Genomic DNA, 24,182 nt, shown 5'->3' on the forward strand with positions numbered 1-24,182 from the left:
CCGGGGCAGGGGTGGGCGGTCCCAGGGAGGATTTTTTGGGGGTCCCTGAGCGGTTTTTTTGGGGGGAGGTCGAGGAGAATATTTTTTTGGGGTCTTAGAAAGATTTTTTTGGGGTCTCCTGAGAGGATTTTTTGGGAGTTTCCAGAGGGATTTTTGGGGGGTCCCAGAGGGATTTTTTGGGGGTCCCCAAAGTGGATTTTGGGGGGTCGCGGAGAGGATTTTTTGGGGTCCCAGCGACATTTTTTGGGGTCCCCAAAGAGATTTTTTGGGGGTCTCCAGACAGAAATTTTGGGGGGTCCCAGAGAGGATTTTTTGGGGTCTTTTTTGGGGTCTTTTTTGGGGTGTCAGGTGGGATTTTTGGGGTCCCCAGAGGGAATTTTTGGGTCTTTTTTTGGGGTGTCTGGGCGGGATTTTTGGGGTCTCCAGGAGGATTTTTGGGGTCCCCAGGTGAATTTTTGGGGTCTTTTTTTGGGGGTGTCAGGTGGGATTTTTGGGGTCCCCAGGTGAATTTTTGGGGTCTTTTTTGGGGTGTCAGGTGGGATTTTTGGGGTCCCCAGAGGGAATTTTTGGGTCTTTTTTTGGGGTGTCTGGGCGGGATTTTTGGGGTCTCCAGGAGGATTTTTGGGGTCCCCAGGTGAATTTTTGGGGTCTTTTTTTGGGGGTGTCAGGTGGGATTTTTGGGGTCCCCAGAGGGATTTTTTGGGGTCTTTTTTGGGGGTGTCAGGTGGGATTTTTGCGGTCTCCAGGTGAATTTTTCGGTCTTTTTTGGGGTGTCTGGGCGGGATTTTTGGGGTCCCCAGGGGGATTTTTTGGGGTCTTTTTTGGGGGTGTCTGGGCGGGATTTTGGGGTCTCCAGGAGGATTTTTTTGGGTCTTTTTTGGGGGTGTCTGGGTGGGATTTTTGGGGTCTCCAGGAGGATTTTTTGGGGTCTTTTTTGGGGGTGTCAGGTGGGATTTTTGGGATCCCCAGGGGGATTTTTGGGTCTTTTTTGGGGGTGTCAGGCGGGATTTTTTGGGGTGTCTGGGTGGGATTTTTGGGGTCTTTAGGGGGATTTTTGGGGTCTGTTTTTGGGGTGTCTGGGCGGGATTTTTGGGGTCCCCAGAGGGATTTTTTGGGTCTTTTTTGGGGTGTCTGGGCGGGATTTTTGGGGTCTCCAGGTGAATTTTTGGGTCTTTTTTGGGGGTGTCAGGTGGGATTTTGGGGTCTCCAGGTGAATTTTTCGGTCTTTTTTGGGGTGTCTGGGCGGGATTTTTGGGTCTTTTTTGGGGTGTCTGGGCAGGATTTTTGGGGTCTCCAGGGGGATTTTTTGGGTCTTTTTTGGGGTGTCTGGGTGGGATTTTTGGGGTCTCCAGGAGGATTTTTTTGGGGTCTTTTTTTGGGGTGTCTGGGGGTGGGAGGGGATTTTTTGCGTCCCTCTTGCGGTCGGGTTTTTAATTTTTTTTGGGGTGATCCCAGTGATTTTTTGGGGGGTTGGGGCCTTGGGCTTGTGAGGATTTCTTGGGCGAGCTGGAGGATTTTTTTGGGGGGGGGGGAAGGGATCCCCAAAAATCCCCAAAAAACCCCAAAAAAACCCTTTAGGGGCCCCACCGCCGCCATCGCCGCTTTAAGAGCCGCCCTTTGCCCCTTTAAGAGCCGCCCGCCCCGCCCATTCCCGCCGTTACCATCACAACGGGCAGAGGGGGCGTGACCGGCGGCGCTCGGCCAATCAGAGCCGGCGGTGGGCGTGTCCCGCGCAGGCGCTCTGTGTCCTCCCCGCCCGGCTGCGCCGACGGCGGCTCCGGTGAGTTCTGAGGGAGGGGGAGCGCGGGAAGGCCCCGGAACCATCCAAAAACCCCCAAAAAAAGCCCCAAAACCGCTGGAATTTCCCCCGAAATGACCCAAAATCCCTTCGGAACCAACGCCGAACCCTCCACGGAGTTTTCCCGGGTGGTTTCGAGGCGTTTTTCCCCCCCCTCGCCCCTCACGGTTCCCTCAGGCCGCCATTTTGGCGCCCGGCCTCCTAAAAATGCGTCGAAATATCCCAAAATCCGCTAAAATCTCCTCAAAATCCTCTAAAATATCCACAAAATCCTCTAAAATATCCCCGAGTCCTTTAAAATATCCTCAAAATCCTCTAAAATATCCCGAAGTCAATTAAAGTATTCTTAAAATCCTGAAATATCCCAAAATCGTCTAAAATACCCCCAAATCCGCTAAAATCTCCTCAAAATCCTCTAAAATATCCCAAAGTCATTTAAAATATTGTTAAAATCCTGTAAAATATCCCCAAATTATTTAAAATATCCCCAAATCCGCTAAAATATCCCAAAATCCTCTAAAACATTTTCAAAATCTTCTAAAATATCCCAAAATTCTCTAAAATATCCCAAAATCATCTAAAATATGCCAAAATCCTTTAAAATATCCCAAAATCCTCAAAAATATCCCAAAATCCTCCAAAATAGCCTGAAAATCTTCTAAAATGTCCTCAAAATCCTCTAAAATATCCCAAAATTCTCTAAAATATTCTTAATTCCTCTAAAATATTCCAAAATCCTTTAAAATATTCTCAAAATCCTCTGAAATATCCCCAAATCCTCTAAAATATCCCAAAATCATCTAAAACATTTTCAAAATCCGCTAAAATATCCCAAAATCCTCTAAAATATCCCAAAATCCGCTAAAATATTCCAAAATCCTTTAAAATATCTTCAAAATCCTCTAAAATATCCCAAAGTCATTTAAAATATTTTCAAAATCCTGTAAAATATTCTTAAAATCCTGTAAAATATCCCAAAATCCTCTAAAATATCCCCCAAATCCTGTAAAATATCCCCAAAATCCTCTAAAATATCCCCAAATCCCCCAAAATTCCCTTGAATCCCCCCCAAATCCCCCAAAATCCCCCCCAAATCCCCTCAAATTTCCCCCAAATTTTCCCGAAATTCTCTAATTCCCAAAAATGTCCTCAAAATTCCCTCAAATCCCCCCAAATCCCCCAAAACTCCCCAAAGTTCCTTTAAAATCCGCCCAAAATCTCCCAAAATCCCCCCAAATTCCCCAAATTCTAATTCCCAGAAATGTCCTCAAAATTCCCTCAAATCCCCCCAAGTTTTTTCAGATTTCCAGAAATTCCCTGAAATCCTCAAAAATCGCCCCCCCCCGCCCCAAAAATATCTGGAAACACCCAAAAAATTCCCAAAATCCCCTCGAATCTCCCCCTGGCCTCACCTGCCTCACCTGTCTGTATCTCACCTGTTCTCACCTGTCTGTATCTCACCTGTCCTCACCTGTTTTCACCTGTCTTCACCTGTATCACCTGTCTGTATCTCACCTGTCCTCACCTGTTCTCACCTGTCCTCACCTGTGTCACCTGTCCTCACCTGTCTGTATCTCACCTGTCTCACTCGTCCTCACTTGTCTGTACCTCACCTGTCCTCACCTGTCTCACCTGTCCTCACGTGTTTTCACCTGTCTGTATCTCACCTGTCTGTATTTCACCTGTTCTCACCTGTCTCACCTGTTCTCACCTGTCCTCACCTGTCTCACCTGTTCTCACCTGTCCTCACCTGTTCTCACTTGTCCTCACCTGTCCTCACCCGTCCTTATCTCACCTGTCCTCACCTGTCCATATCTCACCTATCCTCACCTGTCTCACCTGTCCTCACCCGTCTCTATCTCACCTGTCCTCACCCGTTTCTGTCTCACCCATCCTCACCCGGCCGTATCTCACCTGTCTCACCTGTCCTCACCTGTCTCACCTGTCCTCACCTGTCCTCACCTGTGTCACCTGTCCTCACCTGTCCTCACCTGTCCTCACCTGTGTCACCTGTCTCACCTGTCCTCACCTGTCCTCACCTGTCCTCACCCGTCTGTCTCTCACCCATCCTCACCCGGCCGTCTCTCACCTGTCCTCACCTGTCCTCACCTGTCCTCACCTGTCCATATTGCACCTGTCCTCACCCGTCTGTCTCTCACCTGTCCTCACCCGTCTGTCTCTCCCCCGTCCTCACCCGGCCGTCTCTCACCCGTGCCTCCCGTGTCTCCCTGCGTGCCTCAGGTGTGTCACCTGCCGCCAGGTGAGCATGGCGGGGCTGGGGGCCAAGCGCGGAGCCCCCGAGGCCGGGGGGGGCCCCCCCGAGAAGAGGCCGCCCCGCGAGGAGCAGCCGCCGACCACGCTGATCGAGCCCCTGCGCCTGGGCGGCATCTCCTCCACGGTGAGAGGGCGCGCACCTGGGCGCACCTGGGCGCACCTGGGCGCACCTGGGGAGGGATAAAACACACCTGGGCGCACCTGGGCACACCTGGGCGCACCTGGGGAGGGATAAAACACACCTGGGCGCACCTGGGGGGGTAAAAACACACCTGGGACACACCTGGGCGCACCTGGGCGCACCTGGGGAGGGATAAAACACACCTGGGCACACCTGGGGGGGTAAAACCCCCGCCCTGATCGAGCCCCTGCGCCTGGGCGGCATCTCCTCCACGGTGAGAGGGCGCGCACCTGGGCGCACCTGGGCGCACCTGGGCACACCTGGGGAGGGATAAAACAGACCTGGGCGCACCTGGGCACACCTGGGGGGGGTAAAAACACACCTGGGACACACCTGGGGAGGGATAAACCACACCTGGGCGCACCTGGGGGGGTAAAAACACACCTGGACACACCTAGAGGGGTAAAAACACACCTGGGACACACCTGGGGGGGTAAAACCCCCGCCCTGATCGAGCCCCTGCGCCTGGGCGGCATCTCCTCCACGGTGAGAGGGCGCGCACCTGGGCGCACCTGGGCACACCTGGGGGGGTAAAAACACACCTGGGCACACCTGGGATACACCTGGGCACACCTGGGCACACCTGGGGAGGGATAAAACACACCTGGGCACACCTGGGATACACCTGGGGGGGTAAAAACACACCTGGGCGCACCTGGGGAGGGATAAAACACACCTGGGATACACCTGGGGGGGTAAAAACACACCTGGGCACACCTGGGCACACCTGGGATACACCTGGGGAGGGATAAAACACACCTGGGCACACCTGGGGAGGGATAGAACACACCTGGGCGCACCTGGGGAGGGATAGAACACACCTGGGCGCACCTGGGGGGGTAAAAACACACCTGGGCACACCTGGGGGGGGATAAAACACACCTGGGACACACCTGGGAGGGGAAAACCCCCGCCCTGATCGAGCCCCTGCACCTGGGCGGCATCTCCTCCACGGTGAGAGGGCGCGCACCTGGGCGCACCTGGGGGGGTAAAAACACACCTGGGACACACCTGGGCGCACCTGGGCACACCTGGGATACACCTGGGGAGGGATAAAACACACCTGGGCACACCTGGGGGGGGATAAAACACACCTGGGCGCACCTGGGGGGGTAAAAACACACCTGGGACACACTTGGGCACACCTGGGGGGGGTAAAAACACACCTGGGCACACCTGGGGGGGTAAAACCACACCTGGGCACACCTGGGCACACCTGGGGGGGGATAAAACACACCTGGGACACACCTGGGGGGTTAAAACCACACCTGGGCGCACCTGGGGGGGTAAAAACACACCTGGGACACACCTGGGGAGGGATAAAACACACCTGGGACACACCTGGGCGCACCAGGGGAGGGATAAAACACACCTGGGCGCACCTGGGCACACCTAGGATACACCTGGGATACACCTGGGCACACCTGGGATACTCCTGGGATACACCTGGGCACACCTGGGGAGGGATAAAACGCACCTGGGCGCACCTGGGCACACCTGGGCGGGGATAAACCACACCTGGAGTCCACGAGTGACCCGGCCAGGTGGCCTTGGAGAGGAGATGGACGTCGACGGGCCGCAGGGCCGGGCCGAGGACCCGCCTCACCTGTGTCTCACCTGTGTGCGTCCCACCTGTCCTCACCTGTCCGTGTCTCACCTGTCTCACCTGGTCAGGAGGAGATGGACGTCAAGGTGCTGCAGTTCCGGAACAAGAAGCTGGCCGAGCGGCTGGAGCAGCGGCAGGTGTGCGAGGACGAGCTCCGCGAGCGCATCGAGAAGCTCGAGAAGCGCCAGGCCACCGACGACGCCACGCTGCACCTGGTGAACCGCTTCTGGGCGCAGGTAACGCACCTGGGCACACCTGGGCACACCTGGGGGACAGGTAACGCACCTGGGCACACCTGGGGACACCTGGGCACACCTGGGCACACCTGGGCACACCTGGGCACACCTGGGGGACAGGTAACGCACCTGGGCACACCTGGGGACACCTGGGCACACCTGGGCACACCTGGGCACACCTGGGGGACAGGTAACGCACCTGGGCACACCTGGGCACACCTGGGGGACAGGTAACGCACCTGGGCACACCTGGGGACACCTGGGGACACCTGGGGACACCTGGGGGACAGGTAACGCACCTGGGGACACCTGGGGACACCTGGGCACACCTGGGGACACCTGGGGGACAGGTAACGCACCTGGGGACACCTGGGGACACCTGGGGACACCTGGGGACACCTGGGGGACAGGTAACGCACCTGGGGACACCTGGGGACACCTGGGGACACCTGGGGAACAGGTAACGCGCCTGGGGACACCTGGGCACACCTGGGGGACAGGTAACGCACCTGGGCACACCTGGGCACACCTGGGGGACAGGTAACGCACCTGGGGACACCTGGGCACACCTGGGGGACAGGTAACGCACCTGGGGACGCCTGGGCACACCTGGGCACACCTGGGGGACAGGTAACGCACCTGGGGACACCTGGGCACAGATAACACACCTGGGCACAGGGAACACACCTGGGCACAGGGAACACACCTGGGCACAGATAACACACCTGGGCACAGATAACACACCTGGGCACAGATAACACACCTGGGCACAGATAACACACCTGGGCACAGGGAACACACCTGGGCACAGATAACACACCTGGGCACAGATAACACACCTGGGCACAGATAACACACCTGGGTACAGATAACACACCTGGGGACAGATAACACACCTGGGGACAGATAACACACCTGGGGACAGGGAACACACCTGGGCACAGATAACACACCTGGGCACAGGGAACACACCTGGGCACACCTGGGCACAGGGAACACACCTGGGCACACCTGGGCACAGGTGAGCACACCTCACCTGTTGGGGCCGGGCTGGGCCGCCCCGGGCCCGCCTTTAACCCTTTCCCGCCCCAGCTGGACTCGGAGGTGCAGGCCCTGCTCCGACGCTGCGACGGCGACGGGGGCGGGGCCGGGGGAGGGGCGGCCCCGCCCCCCGGGGAGCCGCCCGGGGAGCCGCCCGAGCCGCCCCCCAACCCACCTGGGGAGCCCGAGAGGACAGGTGAGCGGGGGGAGGGGCTGGGGGGGGGATTTGGGGGAATTTTGGGAGAAATTCGGGGGATTTTGGGGGATTTTGAAGGAAATTTGGGGATTTTGGGGGATTTTAGAGGAATTTTGGGGAATTTTGGGGGAAATTTGGGAGATTTGGGATTTTTGGAAAATTTGGGGGTTTTAGAGGAATTTTTGGGGATTTTTGGGAAAATTTGCAGATTTTGGGGTAAATTTGGTGGTTTTTAGAGGAATTTTGGGGGAAATTAGGGGGATTTGGGGGCAATTTTTGGGATTTTTGGGGAATTTGGGGGGTTTTGGGGGATTTTTGGGAGATTCAGCGTGTTTTTGGGAGGGAGTTTTGGGGATTTTGGGGAAATTTTTGGGATTTTGGGGGGAACTTTGGGGAATTTTTGGGGATTTTGGGGGATTTTAGAGGAATTTTGGGGAATTTTGGGGGAAATTTGGGGGATTTGGGATTTTTGGAAAATTTGGGGGGTTTTGGGGAAGTTTTGGGATTTTGGGGGAAACTTTGGGGGATTTTGGGAAATTTGGGGGATTTTAGAGGAATTTTGGGGAATTTTAGGAAAAATTTGGGGGATTTTGGGGGATTTTTGGGAGATTTGGGGGAATTTGGGGGGTTTTAGAGGAATTTTGGGTGAAATTTGGGGGATTTTGGGGGGAACTTCAGGAAATTTGGGGGATTTTTGGAGAATTTTGGGAAATTTGGGGAGTTTTAAAGGAACTTCATGGAATTTTGGGGGAAATTTGGGGGAATTTGGGGCAATTTTAGGGGTTTTGGGGTAAATTTGGGGCATTTTGGGGGAATTTTGGGGAATTTTGGGGATTTTTGGGACATTTGGGGTTTGGGGGGAATTTTGGGGATTTTGGGGAAGTTTTGGGGGAAAATTTGGGGAAATTTGGGGCATTTGGGGGATTTTTGGGAAATCTGGGGAATGTTTTTGGGATTTTGGTGGGAATTTGGGGGGTTTTAGAGGAATTTTGGGGGAAATTTTTGGAAATTTTGGGAAATTTTGTGGATTTTGGGGGGAGGTGGAGTGGGAAATCTGGGATTTGGGGGGAAGATTTGGGATTGGGGGAGGAAATCCGGGAATTCTTTGAGGGATTTGGGGAATTTTAGGGGAATTTTGGGGGTTTTAGGGGCGCTTGGGGGAGGAAATTTGGGATTTCGGGAGAAAATTTGGGAATTCTGGGTGGAATTTTGGGAGAATTTTGGGGGAAATTCGGGAATTTTGGGGAAAAAGTTTGGGAATTTTGGGGGGAATTTTAGGAGGAATTTCGGAAGAAATTTTGGGGAGAAACTTTGGGAATTTTAGTGGGAAAACTTGGGAATTTTGGGGAGAAACTTTGGGAAATTTGGGATGAATTTGGGAGGAATTGGGGGTGGGAAATTCGGCAGAAATTTGGGAATTTTGGGGGGAAGTTTTAGGGAGAAACTTGGGAATTTTGGGAGAATTTTAGGGGGAAGTCCGGGAATTTTGGGGAGAAAATTTGGGAATTTTGGGAGAGTTTTGGTGGAAATTTGGGAATTCTGGGGGGAAAACTTGGGAATTTTGGGCAGAAAAATTCAGGAATTTTGGGGAAAAATCCTGGAATTTTGGGATTGTTTTTTTCCGGGGAATTTCGCCTCATTTGCGTGGGGGGGGGCGGCGCTGATGAATATTCACGACTTGCAGAGCCGTGGGCGGGGCCTGCCGAGGAGGGCGTGGCCTCGGCCCCGCCCCCACCCCGGTTGACCTTTGCCCCCGAGGCCGTGGCCAGGCTGGGCGGGGCCCTGGGGCGGGTCCAGAGGGGGCTGCACCACCTGGGCGGACACCTGAGCGCCAGGGGTGAGTCCCGCACCTGGGCGGGGGGGGAGCGCACCTGGGACACACCTGGGACACACCTGGGACACACCTGGGGACACCTGGGACACACCTGGGCACAGCTGGGGACACCTGGGACACACCTGGGCACAGCTGGGACACACCTGGGGACACCTGGGCACAGCTGGGGACACCTGGGCACACCTGGGACACACCTGGGAAGGGATAAAATACACCTGGGCACACCTGGGTGGGGATAGAACACACCTGGGAAACACCTGGGACACACCTGGGCAGGGGTAGAACACACCTGGGGACACCTGGGACACACCTGGGACACACCTGGGCACACCTGGGGACACCTGGGCACACCTGGGCACAGCTGGGGACACCTGGGACACACCTGGGCACAGCTGGGACACACCTGGGGACACCTGGGCACACCTGGGACACACCTGGGACACACCTGGGAAGGGATAAAATACACCTGGGCACACCTGGGATACACCTGGGCACACCTGGGTGGGGATAGAACACACCTGGGAAACACCTGGGACACACCTGGGCAGGGGTAGAACACACCTGGGGACACCTGGCCGGGGTTGGAGCACACCTGGGTAGGGATAGAACACATCTGGGACACACCTGGGTGGGGATAAAACACACCTGGGCGGGGTTGGAGCACACCTGGGACACACCTGGGATACACCTGGGCACATCTGGGACACACCTGGGCAGGGATAGAATGTACCTGGGCACACCTGGGTGGGGATGGAGCACACCTGGGACACACCTGGGATACACCTGGGCAGGGATAGAACACACCTGGGCACACCTGGGCACACCTGGGCACACCTGGGACACACCTGGGCAGGGATAGAACACACCTGGGCACACCTGGGTGGGGATGGAGCACACCTGGGACACACCTGGGCACACCTGGGACACACCTGGGCACAGCTGGGGACACCTGGGACACACCTGGGGACAGCTGGGACACACCTGGGCACACCTGGGCGGGGATAAAACACACCTGGGACACACCTGGGATACACCTGGGCGTACCTGGGCACATCTGGGCACATCTGGGACACACCTGGGAAGGGATAAAATACACCTGGGCACACCTGGACACACCTGGACACACCTGGGGGGACTTTGGGCTCACCTGGGCGCACCTGGGAGGGTTTGGGCCCCACCCGGGGCTGCCTGAGACTCACCTGGGCCACACCTGGGGCCGCAGGTGGGCGTTTCTCTGGGGATTCCTTGGGGGGGGATTTTCCGGGAATTTCGGGAATTTTCGGGCGGAATTCCGATGGAATTTCGGGTGGATTTGGAGGAATTTGGGGAAATTTTTTTTTTTTTTTTTTTTGCCCGAATTTTGTGGGATTTTGGGAATTTTTTTGTTTCTTGGATGTTTCTGGAATTTTCCCGGGATTTTCGGGGATTTTGGGATTTGGATTTCCGGGGAATTTGTGGGTGGAATTTCCGGAGGATTCCGAGTGGTTTTTTGGGGGGTTTTTTTTTAGGATTTTTTTTGGGATTTTTGGGAAAAGTTTTGGATTTTTTCTTGGAGTTTTTGGGTGATTTTTCGGGGGATTTTTCGGGAATTTTGGGACGGTTTTTGGAGCGTTTTTTGTGGATTTTTTTTGGGAGATTTTTCTGGGAATTTCGGGAATTTGGGAATTCGGGAATTTTTGGCTCGAATTTGGGTGGAATTTTGGGGCTTTTTCAGAAAGTTTTTGATTTTTCTTGGAATTCTGAGAAATTCCAGGTGACTTTTTGCGGGATTTTTTTGGGATTTTGACAATTTTCTATTTTTAGGTTGAATTCGGGTGGAATTTTCGGGATTTTGGGGAAACTTTTGGTTTTTCTGGGAATTTTTCAGAGATTTTGGGCGATTTTTTCTGGAATTTTTGGGGGATTTTGGGCTTTTTTTTCCTGGGAATTTTTGGGGCGTTTTTTGTGGAATTTTTGGGAGATTTTTCTGGGAATTTCGGGATTTTGATAATTTTGTCTTTTTGGGTGGAATTTAAGGGAAACTTTTGATTTTTCTGGGAATTTTTCAGAGACTTTGGATGATTTTTTCTGGGATTTTTGGGGGATTTTGGGGCGTTTTTTGTGGGAATTTTTTGTGGGAATTTTTTGGGGTATTTCGGGAATTTGGGAATCGGGGAATTTTTGGGTTGAATTCGGGTGGAATTTTCGGGATTTTGGGGAAACTTGATTTTTCTGCGAGTTTTCCAGTGATTTTAGGTGATTTTTTCTGGGAATTTTGGGGCGTTTTTTGTGGAACTTTTGTGGGATTTTTCTGGGAATTTCAGGATTTTGATAATTTATTTTTTTGGGTGGAATTTTGGGGAAACTTTTGATTTTTTGGGGGATATTTTCAGAGTTTTTGGGCGATTTTTTCTGGGATTTTTGGGGGATTTGGGGCGTTCTCCGTGGGAATTTTCTGGGAATTCCGGGACTTGGGGAATTCGGGAATTGTGGGTCGACCTGGGGCGGTTCCGGGTGTTTTTGGCAGCGGAGCTGTCGGAGGCCGGGCGGGAGCTGCTGCGGGAGCTGCTGCGGGAACATCGGCGGCTGCAGGAGCTGACGCAGCACCTGCACGAGAAACACCAGAGGGAGGCGCTGGAGGTACCTGGGCGCACCTGGGACACACCTGGGGGCACCTGGGGACACCTGGGCACACCTGGGGACACCTGGGGACACCTGGGGACACCTGGGGACAGCTGGGACACACCTGGGGACAGCTGGGACACACCTGGGGACACCTGGGGAGACCTGGGACACACCTGGGGACACCTGGGACACCTGGGACACACCTGGGGACACCTGGGGAGACCTGGGACACACCTGGGGGCAGCTGGGACACACCTGGGGACACCTGGGACACACCTGGGGACACCTGGGACACACCTGGGGACACCTGGGGATACCTGGGACACACCTGGGGACACCTGGGGATACCTGGGACACACCTGGGGACACTTGGGGACACCTGGGTACAGCTGGGACACCTGGGACACACCTGGGGACACCTGGGACACACCTGGGACACACCTGGACACACCTGGACACACCTGGGGGCACCTGGGACACACCTGGGGACACCTGGGACACACTTGGAGACACCTGGGACACACGTGGGGACACCTGGGGACACCTGGGGACACACCTGGGCACACCTGGGGACAGCTGGGGATACCTGGGGACAGCTGGGACACACCTGGGCACACCTGGGGACACACCTGGGGGCACCTGGGGCACACGTGGGGACACCTGGGACACACCTGGGACACACCTGGGGACAGCTGGGGGCACCTGGGCACACCTGGGGGCACCTGGGGACACCTGGGGACACCTGGGGACACCTGGGACACACCTTTGTGTCATTCATTCCGTACCTGTGTCAGTTGTGCGTCACCTGTGGCCTGTTCCACCCGTGTCACCTGTCACTTACCTGTCCGGCCTCTCCCAGCTCTTCCCATTGTCCCACCTGTCCTCATCTCACCTGTCCCACGTGTCCTCATCTCACCTGTCCCGCCTGTCCTTATCTCACCTGTCCCACCTGTCCTTATCTCACCTGTCCCACCTGTCCTCATCTCACCTGTCCCACCTGTCCTCATCTCACCTGTCCCACCTGTCCTTATCTCACCTGTCCCACCTGTCCTTATCTCACCTGTCCCACCTGTCCTCATCTCACCTGTCCCACCTGTCCTCATCTCACCTGTCCCACCTGTCCTTATCTCACCTGTCTCACCTGTCTCACCTGTCTCCCCTGTCCTCACCTGTCCCCACCTGTCTCACCTGTCTCACCTGTGTCTCACCTGTCCTCCCCTGTCTCACCTGGGCAGCTGGCGGAGCTGCAGGACAAGGCCACCTCGGCCGAGACCAAGGTGCTGGAGATGGGCACGACGCTCGAGGGGCTGCAGTGGGACAGCGCCAAGCTCCGGAAACGGGAGGGCCGGCTGGACAGACACCTGGCCGAGGCCCTGGAGCAGGTGAGGCGCACCTGGGCGCACCTGGGGACACCTGGGGCGCACCTGGGCACACCTGGGGACAGCTGGGACACATCTGGGGACCCCTGGGCACAGATAACACACCTGGGGTACACCTGGGCATACCTGGGCACACCTGGGGACACCTGGGACACACCTGGGGACACCTGGGGACACCTGGGGACACCTGGGACGCACCTGGGGACCCCTGGGCACAGATAACACACCTGGGGACACCTGGGGACACACCTGGGACACACCTGGGGACACCTGGGCACACCTGGGCACACCTGGGGACACCTGGGACACACCTGGGGACACCTGGGGACACCCGGGACGCACCTGGGGACACCTGGGACGCACCTGGGGTCACCTGGGGACACCCGGGACGCACCTGGGGACACCTGGGGACACCTTGGACACACCTGGGACGCACCTGGGGACACCTGGGACACACCTGGCCACACCTGAGCACACCTGAGCACACCTGGGGTTTACCTGGGGCTCACTGGGACACACCTGGGGACACACCTGGGGCTCACCTGGAGCTCACCTGGGGGTACCTGTGCTCATTGGGGCTCACCTGGGCGCACCTGTTCTCCCCTGCCTCACTTATCTCCTGTCTCTCCTGTATTTGGCATCTCACCTGTCTCCCCTGTCTCGTCTATGTCTCACCTGTCTCACCGGTGTCTCTCCTGTCTGGATCTCACCTGCCTCACGTGTCCATGTGTCACCTGTGTCTCACCTGTCCGTGTTTCGCCTGTCTCTCACCTGTCTCTCACCTGTTTCACTTGTCTCACCTGTCACCTCTCTCACCTGTGTCTTGCTTGTGTCTCACCTGTGTCTTCCCTGTCTCACCTGTGTTTCACTTGTCCGTGTCTCACCTGTCCCTGTCTCACCTGTCAATGTCTCACCTGTGTCTCACCTGTCCGCGTCTCACCTGTTTCGCGTCTCTCACCTGTCTCACCTGCCTCTCAACTGTCCATATCTCACCTCTCACCTGTCTCGTGTCTATCACCTGTCTCACCTGTGTCTCACCCGTCTTATCTGTGTCTCACCTGTTTTACTTGTGTGTCACCTGTGTGTCACCTGTCCATGTCTCACCTGTGTCTCACCTGTCGGTGTCTCCCCTGTCTCACCTGTCCCTGTCTCACCTGTCCATATCTCACCTGTCCATGTCTCACCTGTCTCACCTGTCGGTGTCTCACCTGTCCATGTCTCACCTGTCTTATCTGTTGATGTCTCACCTGTCTCCCCTGTCTCACCTGTTGGTGTCTCCCCTGTCTCACCTGTCCCTGTCTCACCTGTCCCTGTCTCACCTGTCCCTGTCTCACCTGTCGCTGTCTCCCCTGTCCTTGTCTCACCTGTCGCTGTCTCACCTGTCCCTGTCTCACCTGTCCTGTCTCACCTGTCGATGTCTCACCTGTCGGTGTCTCACCTGTCGCTGTCTCACCTGTCCCTGTCTCACCTGTCGCTGTCTCACCTGTCCCTGTCTCACCTGTCGCTGTCTCACCTGTCGGTGTCTCCCCTGTCGGTGTCTCCCCTGTCCCTGTCTCACCTGTCCTTGTCTCACCTGTCGGTGTCTCCCCTGTCCCTGTCTCACCTGTCCCTGTCTCACCTGTCGCTGTCTCACCTGTCCATATCTCACCTGTTGGTGTCTCACCTGTCTCACCTGTCCATATCTCATCTGTCTCACCTGTCGCTGTCTCACCTGTCCCTGTCTCACCTGTCCCTGTCTCACCTGTCCATATCTCACCTGTCTCACCTGTTGCTGTCTCACCTGTCGGTGTCTCACCTGTCCCTGTCTCACCTGTCCTTGTCTCCCCTGTCTCACCTGTCGGTGTCTCACCTGTCTCACCTGTCCATATCTCACCTGTCGGTGTCTCACCTGTCTCACCTGTCCATATCTCACCTGTCTCACCTGTCGCTGTCTCACCTGTCCTTGTCTCACCTGTCGGTGTCTCACCTGTCTCACCTGTCCATATCTCACCTGTCTCACCTGTCGCTGTCTCACCTGTCCCTGTCTCACCTGTCGGTGTCTCACCTGTCCATGTCTCACCTGTCTCACCTGTCGCTGTCTCACCTGTCCCTGTCTCACCTGTCCCTGTCTCACCTGTCGCTGTCTCACCTGTCCCTGTCTCACCTGTCCTTGTCTCCCCTGTCTCACCTGTCGCTGTCTCACCTGTCCATATCTCACCTGTCCATATCTCACCTGTCCCACCTGTCGCTGTCTCACCTGTGCCAGCTGACGTCGGGCTCGTACGGCTCCGGCAGCTCCGGGGGCTTCCAGGGCGGGCAGATCACGCTGAGCATGCAGAAGGTACCGGCGCTGCCGCCGGCCGGCCACCGCGGGAGAGCCGGGAACTTGGGAATTGGGGAATTTTGGGGGGAATTGGGGAATTTGGGGGAAATTTGGGAATTTGGGGGAAATTTGGGAATTTGGAGGAAATTTTGGGGAAATTTGGGGAATTTTGGGGGAAATTTGAGGGGAAATTTTGGGATTTGGGAGGAAATTTGGGGAATTTGGGGGCGATTTTGGGGGAAATTTGGGGAATTTTGGGGGAAATTTGGGAATTTGGGGGAAATTTGGGGAATTTTGGGGGAAATTTGGAGGAAATTTGGGGGAATTTTGGGGGGAAATTTGGGGGGAATTTGGGTGATTTAGGGGAAAATTTGAGGGGAAATTTTGGGATTTGGGGGAAATTTGGGGGATTTGGGGGAAATTTGGGACTTTGGGGGAAATTTGGTGAATTTTTGGGAGAATTTGGGGGGAAATTTGGGAATTTGGGGGAAATTTGGGAGATTTGGGGGGAAATTTGGGGGGAATTTGGGGGAATTTTGGGGGAAATTTTGGGATTTTGGGGGAAATTTGGGGGATTTGGGGAATTTTGGGGTGAGCTTTGGGGAAATTTGGGAATTTGGGGGAAATTTGGGGGAAATTTGGGGGGTTTTGGGGGGAATTTGGGGAGATTTAGGGAATTTGGGGGGAATTTGGGAGATTTGGGGGGAAATTTGGGGGGAATTTGGGGGCATTTTGGGGGAAATTTTGGGATTTTGGAGGAAATTTGGGGAAATTTGGGCAATTTTGGGGTGAATTTTGGGGAAATTTGGGGGTTTTGGGGGGAATTTGGGGAATTTTGGGGAATTTGGGGAATTTTGGGGACTTGGGGGAAATCTTTGGGAATTTTGGGTGAAGCTGGGGGGAAATTTGGGGAATTTTGGGGGAAATTTTGGGATTTGGGGGAAATTTGGGGAAAATTTGGGGGATTTAGGGAAAATTTGGGGTAAATTTGGGGATTTTTGGGGAGTTTTGGGGAATTTTGGAGGGAATTTTGGGACTTGGAAAAATTTGGGGAATTTTGGGGGAAATTTTGGGATTTGGGGAGAAATTTGGGGAATTTTCAGGGAAATTTGGGGGAAATTTGGGGATTTTGGGGAAAATCGGGAATTATGGGGGAAATTTGGGGAATTTTGGGCAAAATTTGGGGGGACTTTTGGGGGAAATTGGAGGATTTGGGGGAAATTCGGGGAATTTTTTTGGGGAATTTGGGGAATTTTGGGAAATTCGGGGGAAATTTGGGAATTCGGGGAAAAAACAGGAAATTCTCAATAAAATTGGGGAATTTGGGGGGAAATTCGGAGAATATGGGGGGAAATTTTGCCCGATTTTTTTTGGAATTTTTGTGGTTTTTTCCTGGAATTTTTGGGAATTTGACATTTTTAAGACTTCCAGGGATTTTTGGGGCGGATTCCCGGGATTTTGGTTCATTTTTCTCCCGGTCTGAGCTGCTCTACTCAGATTTGGGTCAAATTTTGCTGGATTTTATTTGATTTCTTCAGTTTTTTTCCCAAATTTTTGTCGCTTTTTCCAGGAATTTTTGGGAATTGTTGGGAATTTGACATTTTTAAGACTTCCAGGGATATTTGGGGGCGGATTCCCGGGATTTTGTCTCATTTTTCCCGCAGTTTGAGCCGCTCAATTCAGATTTGGGTCAAATTTTGCTGGATTTTGTTTAATTTTTTCCCGAATTTTTTTTGGAATTTTCGTGGTTTTTTCCAGGAATTTTTGGGAATTTGAATTTTTGGAGTCCTCGGTGGATTTTTGGGGACAATTCCCAGGATTTTGGCCGGTTCTCCCCACAGTTTGAGATGCTGAACTCAGACTTGGGTCAAATTTTGCTGGATTTTGTTTAATTTCTGCCCAATTTTGTTTGGAATTTTTGGGGTTTTTCCGGGAATTTTTGGGAATTTGACAATTTGAAGACCTCCAGGGATTTTGGGGGCGGATTCCCGGGATTTGGGCCGGTTCTCCCCACGGTTTGAGATGCTCAATTCAGATTTGGGTCAAATTTTGCTGGATTTTGTTTAATTTCTGCCCGATTTTGTTTGGAATTTTTGGGATTTTTCCGGGAATTTTTGGGAATTTACATTTTTAAGATCTCCAGGGATATTTGGGGCGGATTCCCGGGATTTTGGCCGGTTCTCCCCGCAGTTTGAGATGCTGAACTCAGATTTGGGTCAAATTTTGCTGGATTTTATTTAAATTCTGCCCGATTTTGTTTGGAATTTTTGGGATTTTTCCGGGAATTTTTGGGAATTTGACAATTTGAAGACCTCCAGGGATTTCTGGGGCGGATTCCCGGGATTTTGGCCGGTTCTCCCCGCAGTTTGAGATGCTGAACGCGGAGCTGGAGGGGAACCAGGAGCTGGCCAACTCGCGCATGGCCGAGCTGGAGAAGCTGCAGGTGGAGCTGCAGGCCGCCGTCCGCGGGCAGGAGCGCCTCAAGGTGACACCTGCGCGCACCTGGGGGCGCCCGGGACACACCTGGGACACCTGGGGACACCTGGGACACACCTGGGACACACCTGGGGACATTGGGGACAAACCTGGGACATCTGCGCGCACCTGGGGGCGTTGGGGACACACCTGGGACACCTGGGGACACCTGGGGGCGCCCGGGACACACCTGGGACACCTGGGGACACCTGGGGGCGTTGGGGACACACCTGGGACACCTGGGGACACCTGGGGGCGTTGGGGACACACCTGCGCGCACCTGGGGGCATTGGGGACACACCTGGGGACACCTGGGGACACCTGGGACACACCTGGGACATTTGCGCGCACCTGGGGGCGTTGGGGACACACCTGGGGACATTGGGGGCACACCTGGGACAAACCTGGGGACACCTGGGGACATTGGGGACATTGGGGACACACCTGGGGGCGCCCGGGGACACCTGGGGACATTGGGGAGACACCTGGGGACACCTGGGACATCTGCGCGCACCTGGGGGCGTTGGGGACACCTGGGGACATTGGGGACAAACCTGGGGACACCTGGGACACACCTGGGACAAACCAGGAGACACCTGGGGGCGCCCGGGACACACCTGGGGACACCTGGGGACAGCTGGGAGACACCTGGGGACATTGGGGACACCTGGGACACACCTGGGACAAACCTGGGACACCTGGGGGCGCCCGGGGACAGCTGGGGACACCTGGGGATACCTGGGGACACCTGGGGACACCTGGGACACACCTGGGGACATTGGGGAGACACTTGGGACACACCTGGGGGCACCTGGGACACACCTGGGACACACCTGGGGACACCTGGGGACACCTGGGGACATTGGGGACACACCTGGGGACACTTGGGACAAACCTGGGACAAACCTGGGACACCTGGGGGCGCCCAGGACACACTTGGGGACACCTCAGGATAGCTGGGACACACCTGGGGACACCTGGGGACATCGGGGACACACCTGAGACACACCTGGGGACATTGGGGACATTGGGGACACCTGGGACACACCTGGGGACATTGGGGACATTGGGGACACCTGGGACACACCTGGGGACATTGGGGGCTTTGTGGGGGGGTTGGGGATATCTCGGGCCAGGAACGCCTCAGGGTGACACCGCAGAGACACTCAGGTGTCATTCAGGTGTCACTCAGGTGTCACCCAGGTGTCACTCAGGTGTCACCCAGGTGAGCCAGGTGTTCTTTAGCTCTGTGTCGGGAGGTCACAGGTGGCTCAGGTGTCCCCCAGGTGACCCAGGTGTCCTTTAGCTCCGTGTTGGGAGCTCTCAGGTGACCCAGGTGTCCCCCAGGTGACCCGGGTGTCCTTTAGCTCCGCGCAGGGAGCTCCCAGGTGACCCAGGTGTCCCCCAGGTGACTCAGGTGTCCCCCAGGTGACCCAGGTGTCCTTTAGCTCCGTGTCGGGAGCTCTCAGGTGACCCGGGTGTCCCCCAGGTGTCCTTTAGATCAGTGTAGGGAGGTCACAGGTGGCTCGGGTGTCACTCAGGTGACCCAGATATCCTTTAACTCCATGTCGGGAGCTCCCAGGTGACCCAGGTGTCCCCCAGGTGACTCAGGTGTCCCCCAGGTGACCCAGGTGTCCTTTAACTCCGTGTCGGGAGCTCCCAGGTGACCCGGGTGTCCCCCAGGTGACTCAGGTGTCACTCAGGTGTCCCCCAGGTGACTCAGGTGTCACTCAGGTGTCCCTTAGATGGGCGCAGGGAGCTCCCAGGTGACCCGGGTGTCCCCCAGGTGACCCGGGTGTCCCCCAGGTGACTCAGGTGTCCCCCAGGTGTCCTTTAGCTCCGCACAGGGAGCTCCCAGGTGACCCAGGTGTCCCCCAGGTGTCCTTTAGATCAGTGTAGGGAGGTCACAGGTGGCTCGGGTGTTACTCAGGTGACCCAGATATCCTTTAACTCCATGTCGGGAGCTCCCAGGTGACCCAGGTGTCCCCCAGGTGTCCTTTAACTCCGTGTCGGGAGCTCCCAGGTGACCCAGGTGTCCCCCAGGTGACTCAGGTGTCACTCAGGTGTCCCTTAGATGGGCGCAGGGAGCTCCCAGGTGACCCGGGTGTCCCCCAGGTGACTCAGGTGTCACTCAGGTGTCCCTTAGATGGGCGCAGGGAGCTCCCAGGTGACCCGGGTGTCCCCCCGCTGCCCCCCAGGTGGCGCTGCGCTCCCTGCCGGAGGAGGCGGTGAAGGAGGCGCTGGAGTACAAGGTGCTGCAGTCGCAGTTCTCGCTGCTCTACCACGAGAGCCTGCAGGTGAAGACGCAGCTGGACGAGGCGCGGGCGCTGCTGCAGGCCACCAAGAACAGCCACCTGCGCCACATCGAGCACATGGAGGTGCGGCCACGCCCCCCGCGGGGTCACCCGGGGGTCACCTGGGGGGTTTGGGGTCGTTTGGGGTCATTTGGGGTCATTTAGAGTCGTTTACATCCCATTAATTGTGATCCAAGATGGCCGCCGGCGCCACATCGAGCACATGGAGGTGCGGCCACGCCCCCCTGGGGTCGCCCGGGGGTCACCTGGGGGGTTTGGGGTCGTTTGGGGTCGTTTGGGGTCATTTAGAGTCGTTTACATCCCATTAATTGTGATCCAAGATGGCCGCCGGCACCACATCGAGCACATGGAGGTGCGGCCACGCCCCCCTGGGGTCGCCCGGGGGTCACCTGGGGGGTTTGGGGTCGTTTGGGGTCATTTAGAGTCATTTAAATCCTGATAGTTCTGATCCAAGATGGCCGCCGGCGCCACATCGAGCACATGGAGGTGCGGCCACGCCCCCCGCGGGGTCACCCGGGGGTCACCTGGGAGGTTTGGGGTCGTTTGGGGTCATTTGGGGTCATTTAGAGTCGTTTACATCCCATTAATTGTGATCCAAGATGGCCGCCGGCGCCACATCGAGCACATGGAGGTGCGGCCACGCCCCCCGCGGGGTCACCCGGGGGTCACTCAGGGGTTTTGGGGTTGTTTGGGGTCATTTAGAGTCGTTTACGTCCCATTAATTGTGATCCAAGATGGCCGCCGGCGCCACATCGAGCACATGGAGGTGCGGCCACGCCCCCCTGGGGTCACCCGGGGGTCACCTGGAGGTCATTGGGGTTAATTAGGTCGCGATAATCGCGATCCAAGATGGCCGCCTGTCAAATATAACCCGGAAATATTGAAAAAAAAGATTAAACATTAGGAAAGAATTTAAATATAGAAAAATTTAAAAAAATGAAAAGTTTCCAAAAAATTGGAAAAAGATCCAAAAAAAATTTTTTAAAAAGGGAAAAAATTGGTAAAAGATCAAGAAAAATTAAGAAAAAAAGGGAAAAAACTGGAAAAAGATCCTAAAAAAGTTTTTAAAAAAAGAAGGGGAAAAATTGGAAAAAAATTCAAAAAAAATTTAGAATTAAAAAAAAGGGAAAAAATTGGGAAAAAAACCCGAAAAAAATCTCTGAAGAAATTTTGAAAAATTCCTTTAAAATTCCCCAAAACATTCTCAGAAATTTCTGAAAACATAAAAAATGAATAATTTGTGGAAAAATAAAAAATAGCCCCCAAAAAGTAAAAAAAAATCTCCGAAAAAATTTCCAAAAAAATCCTTCAAAAAACTCCGAAAAAATCCCCCAAAAATTTGAAAAAAAACTCAAAACAATTCCAAAAAAAAATTGAAAAATTCCAAAAAAATTCTCGGGAAAATTTCTGGAAACATAAAAAAAAATAAAATTTGGAAAAATCTAAAAAAAATTTCAAAAAACTGAAAAAAATCTCGGAAAAAATTTCCAAAAAAAACCTTCCAAAAATTGCAAGAAAATCGTTGAAAAATGGGGAAAAAAACCTAAAAAAAATCTGCAAAAAGTTTTGAAAAAATTCCCAAAAAACTCTCGGGAAAATTCCTGGAATCACAAAAATTAAAAAACTCTGGAAAAATCCTAAAAAAGTTCCAAAAAACTGAAAAAATCTCAGAAAAAGTTTTAGCAAAAAACCTTCCAAAAATTGCAAGAAAATCGTTGAAAAATGAGAAAAAAACCCCTAAAAAACAACGTGAAAAAATTTCGAAAAATTCCCCAAAAAAATTCTCGGGAAAATTCCTGGAATCACAAAAATTAAAAAATGGTGGAAAAATCAAAAAATAATTTCCAAAAGATTGAAAAAAACCTCGGAAAAAAATTCCAAAAAAACCCTTAAAAAATTCTAAAAAAAATCCCTGAAAATTTTGATAAAAACCCCAAAAAACTCCGGAAAAAATTTTGAAAATTCCCCGAAGATTTCTGGGGAGAATTCCCGCCGGCGTTCCCGCCATTCCCGCCGGCGTTCCCGCCATTCCCGGCGTTTTGCGCCCGCAGAGCGACGAGCTGGGCGTGCAGAAGCGGCTGCGCACGGAGGTGATCCAGCTGGAGGACACCTTGGCCCAGGTGCGCAAGGAGTACGAGATGCTGCGCATCGAGTTCGAGCAGAACCTGGCGGCCAACGAGCAGGCGGGTGAGGGGCGGCGCACCTGGGGACACACCTGGGGACACACCTGGGGACAGCTGGGGACACCTGGGACAGCTGGGACACACCTGGGGACACCTGGGACATCTGGGGACACCTGGGGACACACCTGGGGACACCTGGGGATACCTGGGGACACACCTGGGGGCACCTGGGGACACCTGGGACACACCTGGGACAGCTGGGACACACCTGGGGATACCTGGGACAGCTGGGGACACCTGGGGACACACCTGGGACAGCTGGGGACAGCTGGGGACACCTGGGGACACCTGGGACACACCTGGGGACACCTGGGACACACCTGGGACAGCTGGGGACACCTGGGGACACCTGGGACAGCTGGGACACACCTGGGGATACACCTGGGGGCACCTGGGGACACCTGGGACAGATGGGGACACCTGGGGATACCTGGACACACCTGGGACACACCTGGGGACACCTGGGACAGCTGGGGACACCTGGGGACTCCTGGGGACACACCTGGGGACACCTGGGGGTACCTGGGACAGCTGGGACACACCTGGGGACACACCTGGGGACACCTGGGACACACCTGGGACACACCTGGGGACACATTTGGGGACACATTTGGGGACAGCTGGGGACACCTGGGGGGAGATAAAACACACCTGGGGACACCTGAGCACACCTGGGGACAGCCTGGGGACAGCCTGGGGACATACCTGGGGTCACACCTGGGGAGGGTTAAACTACACCTGGGACACACCTGGGGACAGCTGGGAAACGTGCGACACACCTGGGCACGTCTGGGGACACACCTGGGCACACCCAGGACACACCTGGGGAGATTTAAACCGCACCTGGGCGCACCTGGGGACAGCTGGGACACACCTGGGGAGGGTTAGAGCACACCTGGGGACACACCTGGGGCCAGATCTGGGGACACCTGAGGAGCACCTGGGCACACCTGGCCTGGGTTACGTGGGCAGGTGAGAGCTCACCTGGGCAGGTGTGACGCCCGGGAGTCACCCGAGGGCAGCTGGCGTTACCTGGGCACACCTGGCGCCGGCAAATTGGGCGGGGCGTGTTCCCCTGGGCAATGCAGACACACCTGAGAGGGGCGGAGCCACCTGAGACCCTCCCCCACCCCCGAAACTGGGGTTTTTTTTGAATTTCACCTGTCCCTCACCTGTGTCTCACCTGTGTCTCACCTGTGCTGTCTCACCTGTGCAGGGCCCATCAACCGGGAGATGCGCCACCTGATCAGTTCCCTGCAGAACCACAACCACCAGCTCAAGGGGGACGTGCAGCGCTACAAGCGCAAACTGCGCGAGGTGCAGGCCGAGATCAACAAGGTGAGCTCACCTGGGCGCGCCGGGGATACACCTGGGGGCACCTGGGGGTACCTGGGATACACCTGGGCGCACCTGGGAGACACCTGGGGGCACCTGGGCGCACCTGGGATACACCTGGAGGCACCTGGGTACACCTGGGATACACCTGGGATATACCTGGAGGCACCTGGGTACACCTGGGATACACCTGGGGGCACCTGGGTACACCTGGGATACATCTGGGGGCACCTTAGATACACCTGGGCTCACCTGGGGGCACCTGAGATACACCTGGGGGCACCTGGGGGACACCTGGGCGCGCCAGGGATACACCTGGGATACACCTGGGATACACCTGGGTGCACCTGGATGCACCTGAGATACCTGGGCTCACCTGGGATACACCTGGGCTCACCTGGGTGCACCTGGGATACACCTGGA

At 55.0% G+C, this 24,182-nt stretch overlaps 1 protein-coding gene across 3 annotated transcripts in view; it reads left to right on the forward strand.

The window, feature by feature from the left end:
• Positions 1 to 1,706: 1,706 nt before the first annotated feature.
• Positions 1,707 to 24,182, forward strand: part of RNF40 (ring finger protein 40) — a 38,658-nt gene continuing 16,182 nt past the window's right edge. For all 3 annotated transcript variants that reach the window (XR_010725362.1, XM_066208739.1, XM_066208740.1), the window contains exons 1-12: positions 1,707 to 1,780; positions 4,040 to 4,196; positions 5,928 to 6,095; positions 7,188 to 7,332; positions 9,017 to 9,169; positions 11,673 to 11,785; positions 13,006 to 13,152; positions 15,395 to 15,469; positions 17,817 to 17,936; positions 20,125 to 20,304; positions 22,293 to 22,428; positions 23,641 to 23,762. Coding sequence is in view for 2 of the 3 variants with exons in the window: in XM_066208739.1 (XP_066064836.1) it covers positions 4,065 to 4,196; positions 5,928 to 6,095; positions 7,188 to 7,332; positions 9,017 to 9,169; positions 11,673 to 11,785; positions 13,006 to 13,152; positions 15,395 to 15,469; positions 17,817 to 17,936; positions 20,125 to 20,304; positions 22,293 to 22,428; positions 23,641 to 23,762 (1,491 nt within the window). In the remaining variant the exon portion in view is untranslated. The remainder of the gene's footprint in view (positions 1,781 to 4,039; positions 4,197 to 5,927; positions 6,096 to 7,187; positions 7,333 to 9,016; positions 9,170 to 11,672; positions 11,786 to 13,005; positions 13,153 to 15,394; positions 15,470 to 17,816; positions 17,937 to 20,124; positions 20,305 to 22,292; positions 22,429 to 23,640; positions 23,763 to 24,182) is intronic.

This window comes from Chamaea fasciata, unplaced genomic scaffold (genome assembly GCF_029207755.1).
Source record: "Chamaea fasciata isolate MVZ Bird 193981 ecotype frontalis unplaced genomic scaffold, bChaFas1.0.hap1 SCAF_440, whole genome shotgun sequence".
Classification (NCBI taxonomy): Eukaryota; Metazoa; Chordata; class Aves; order Passeriformes; family Sylviidae; genus Chamaea; species Chamaea fasciata.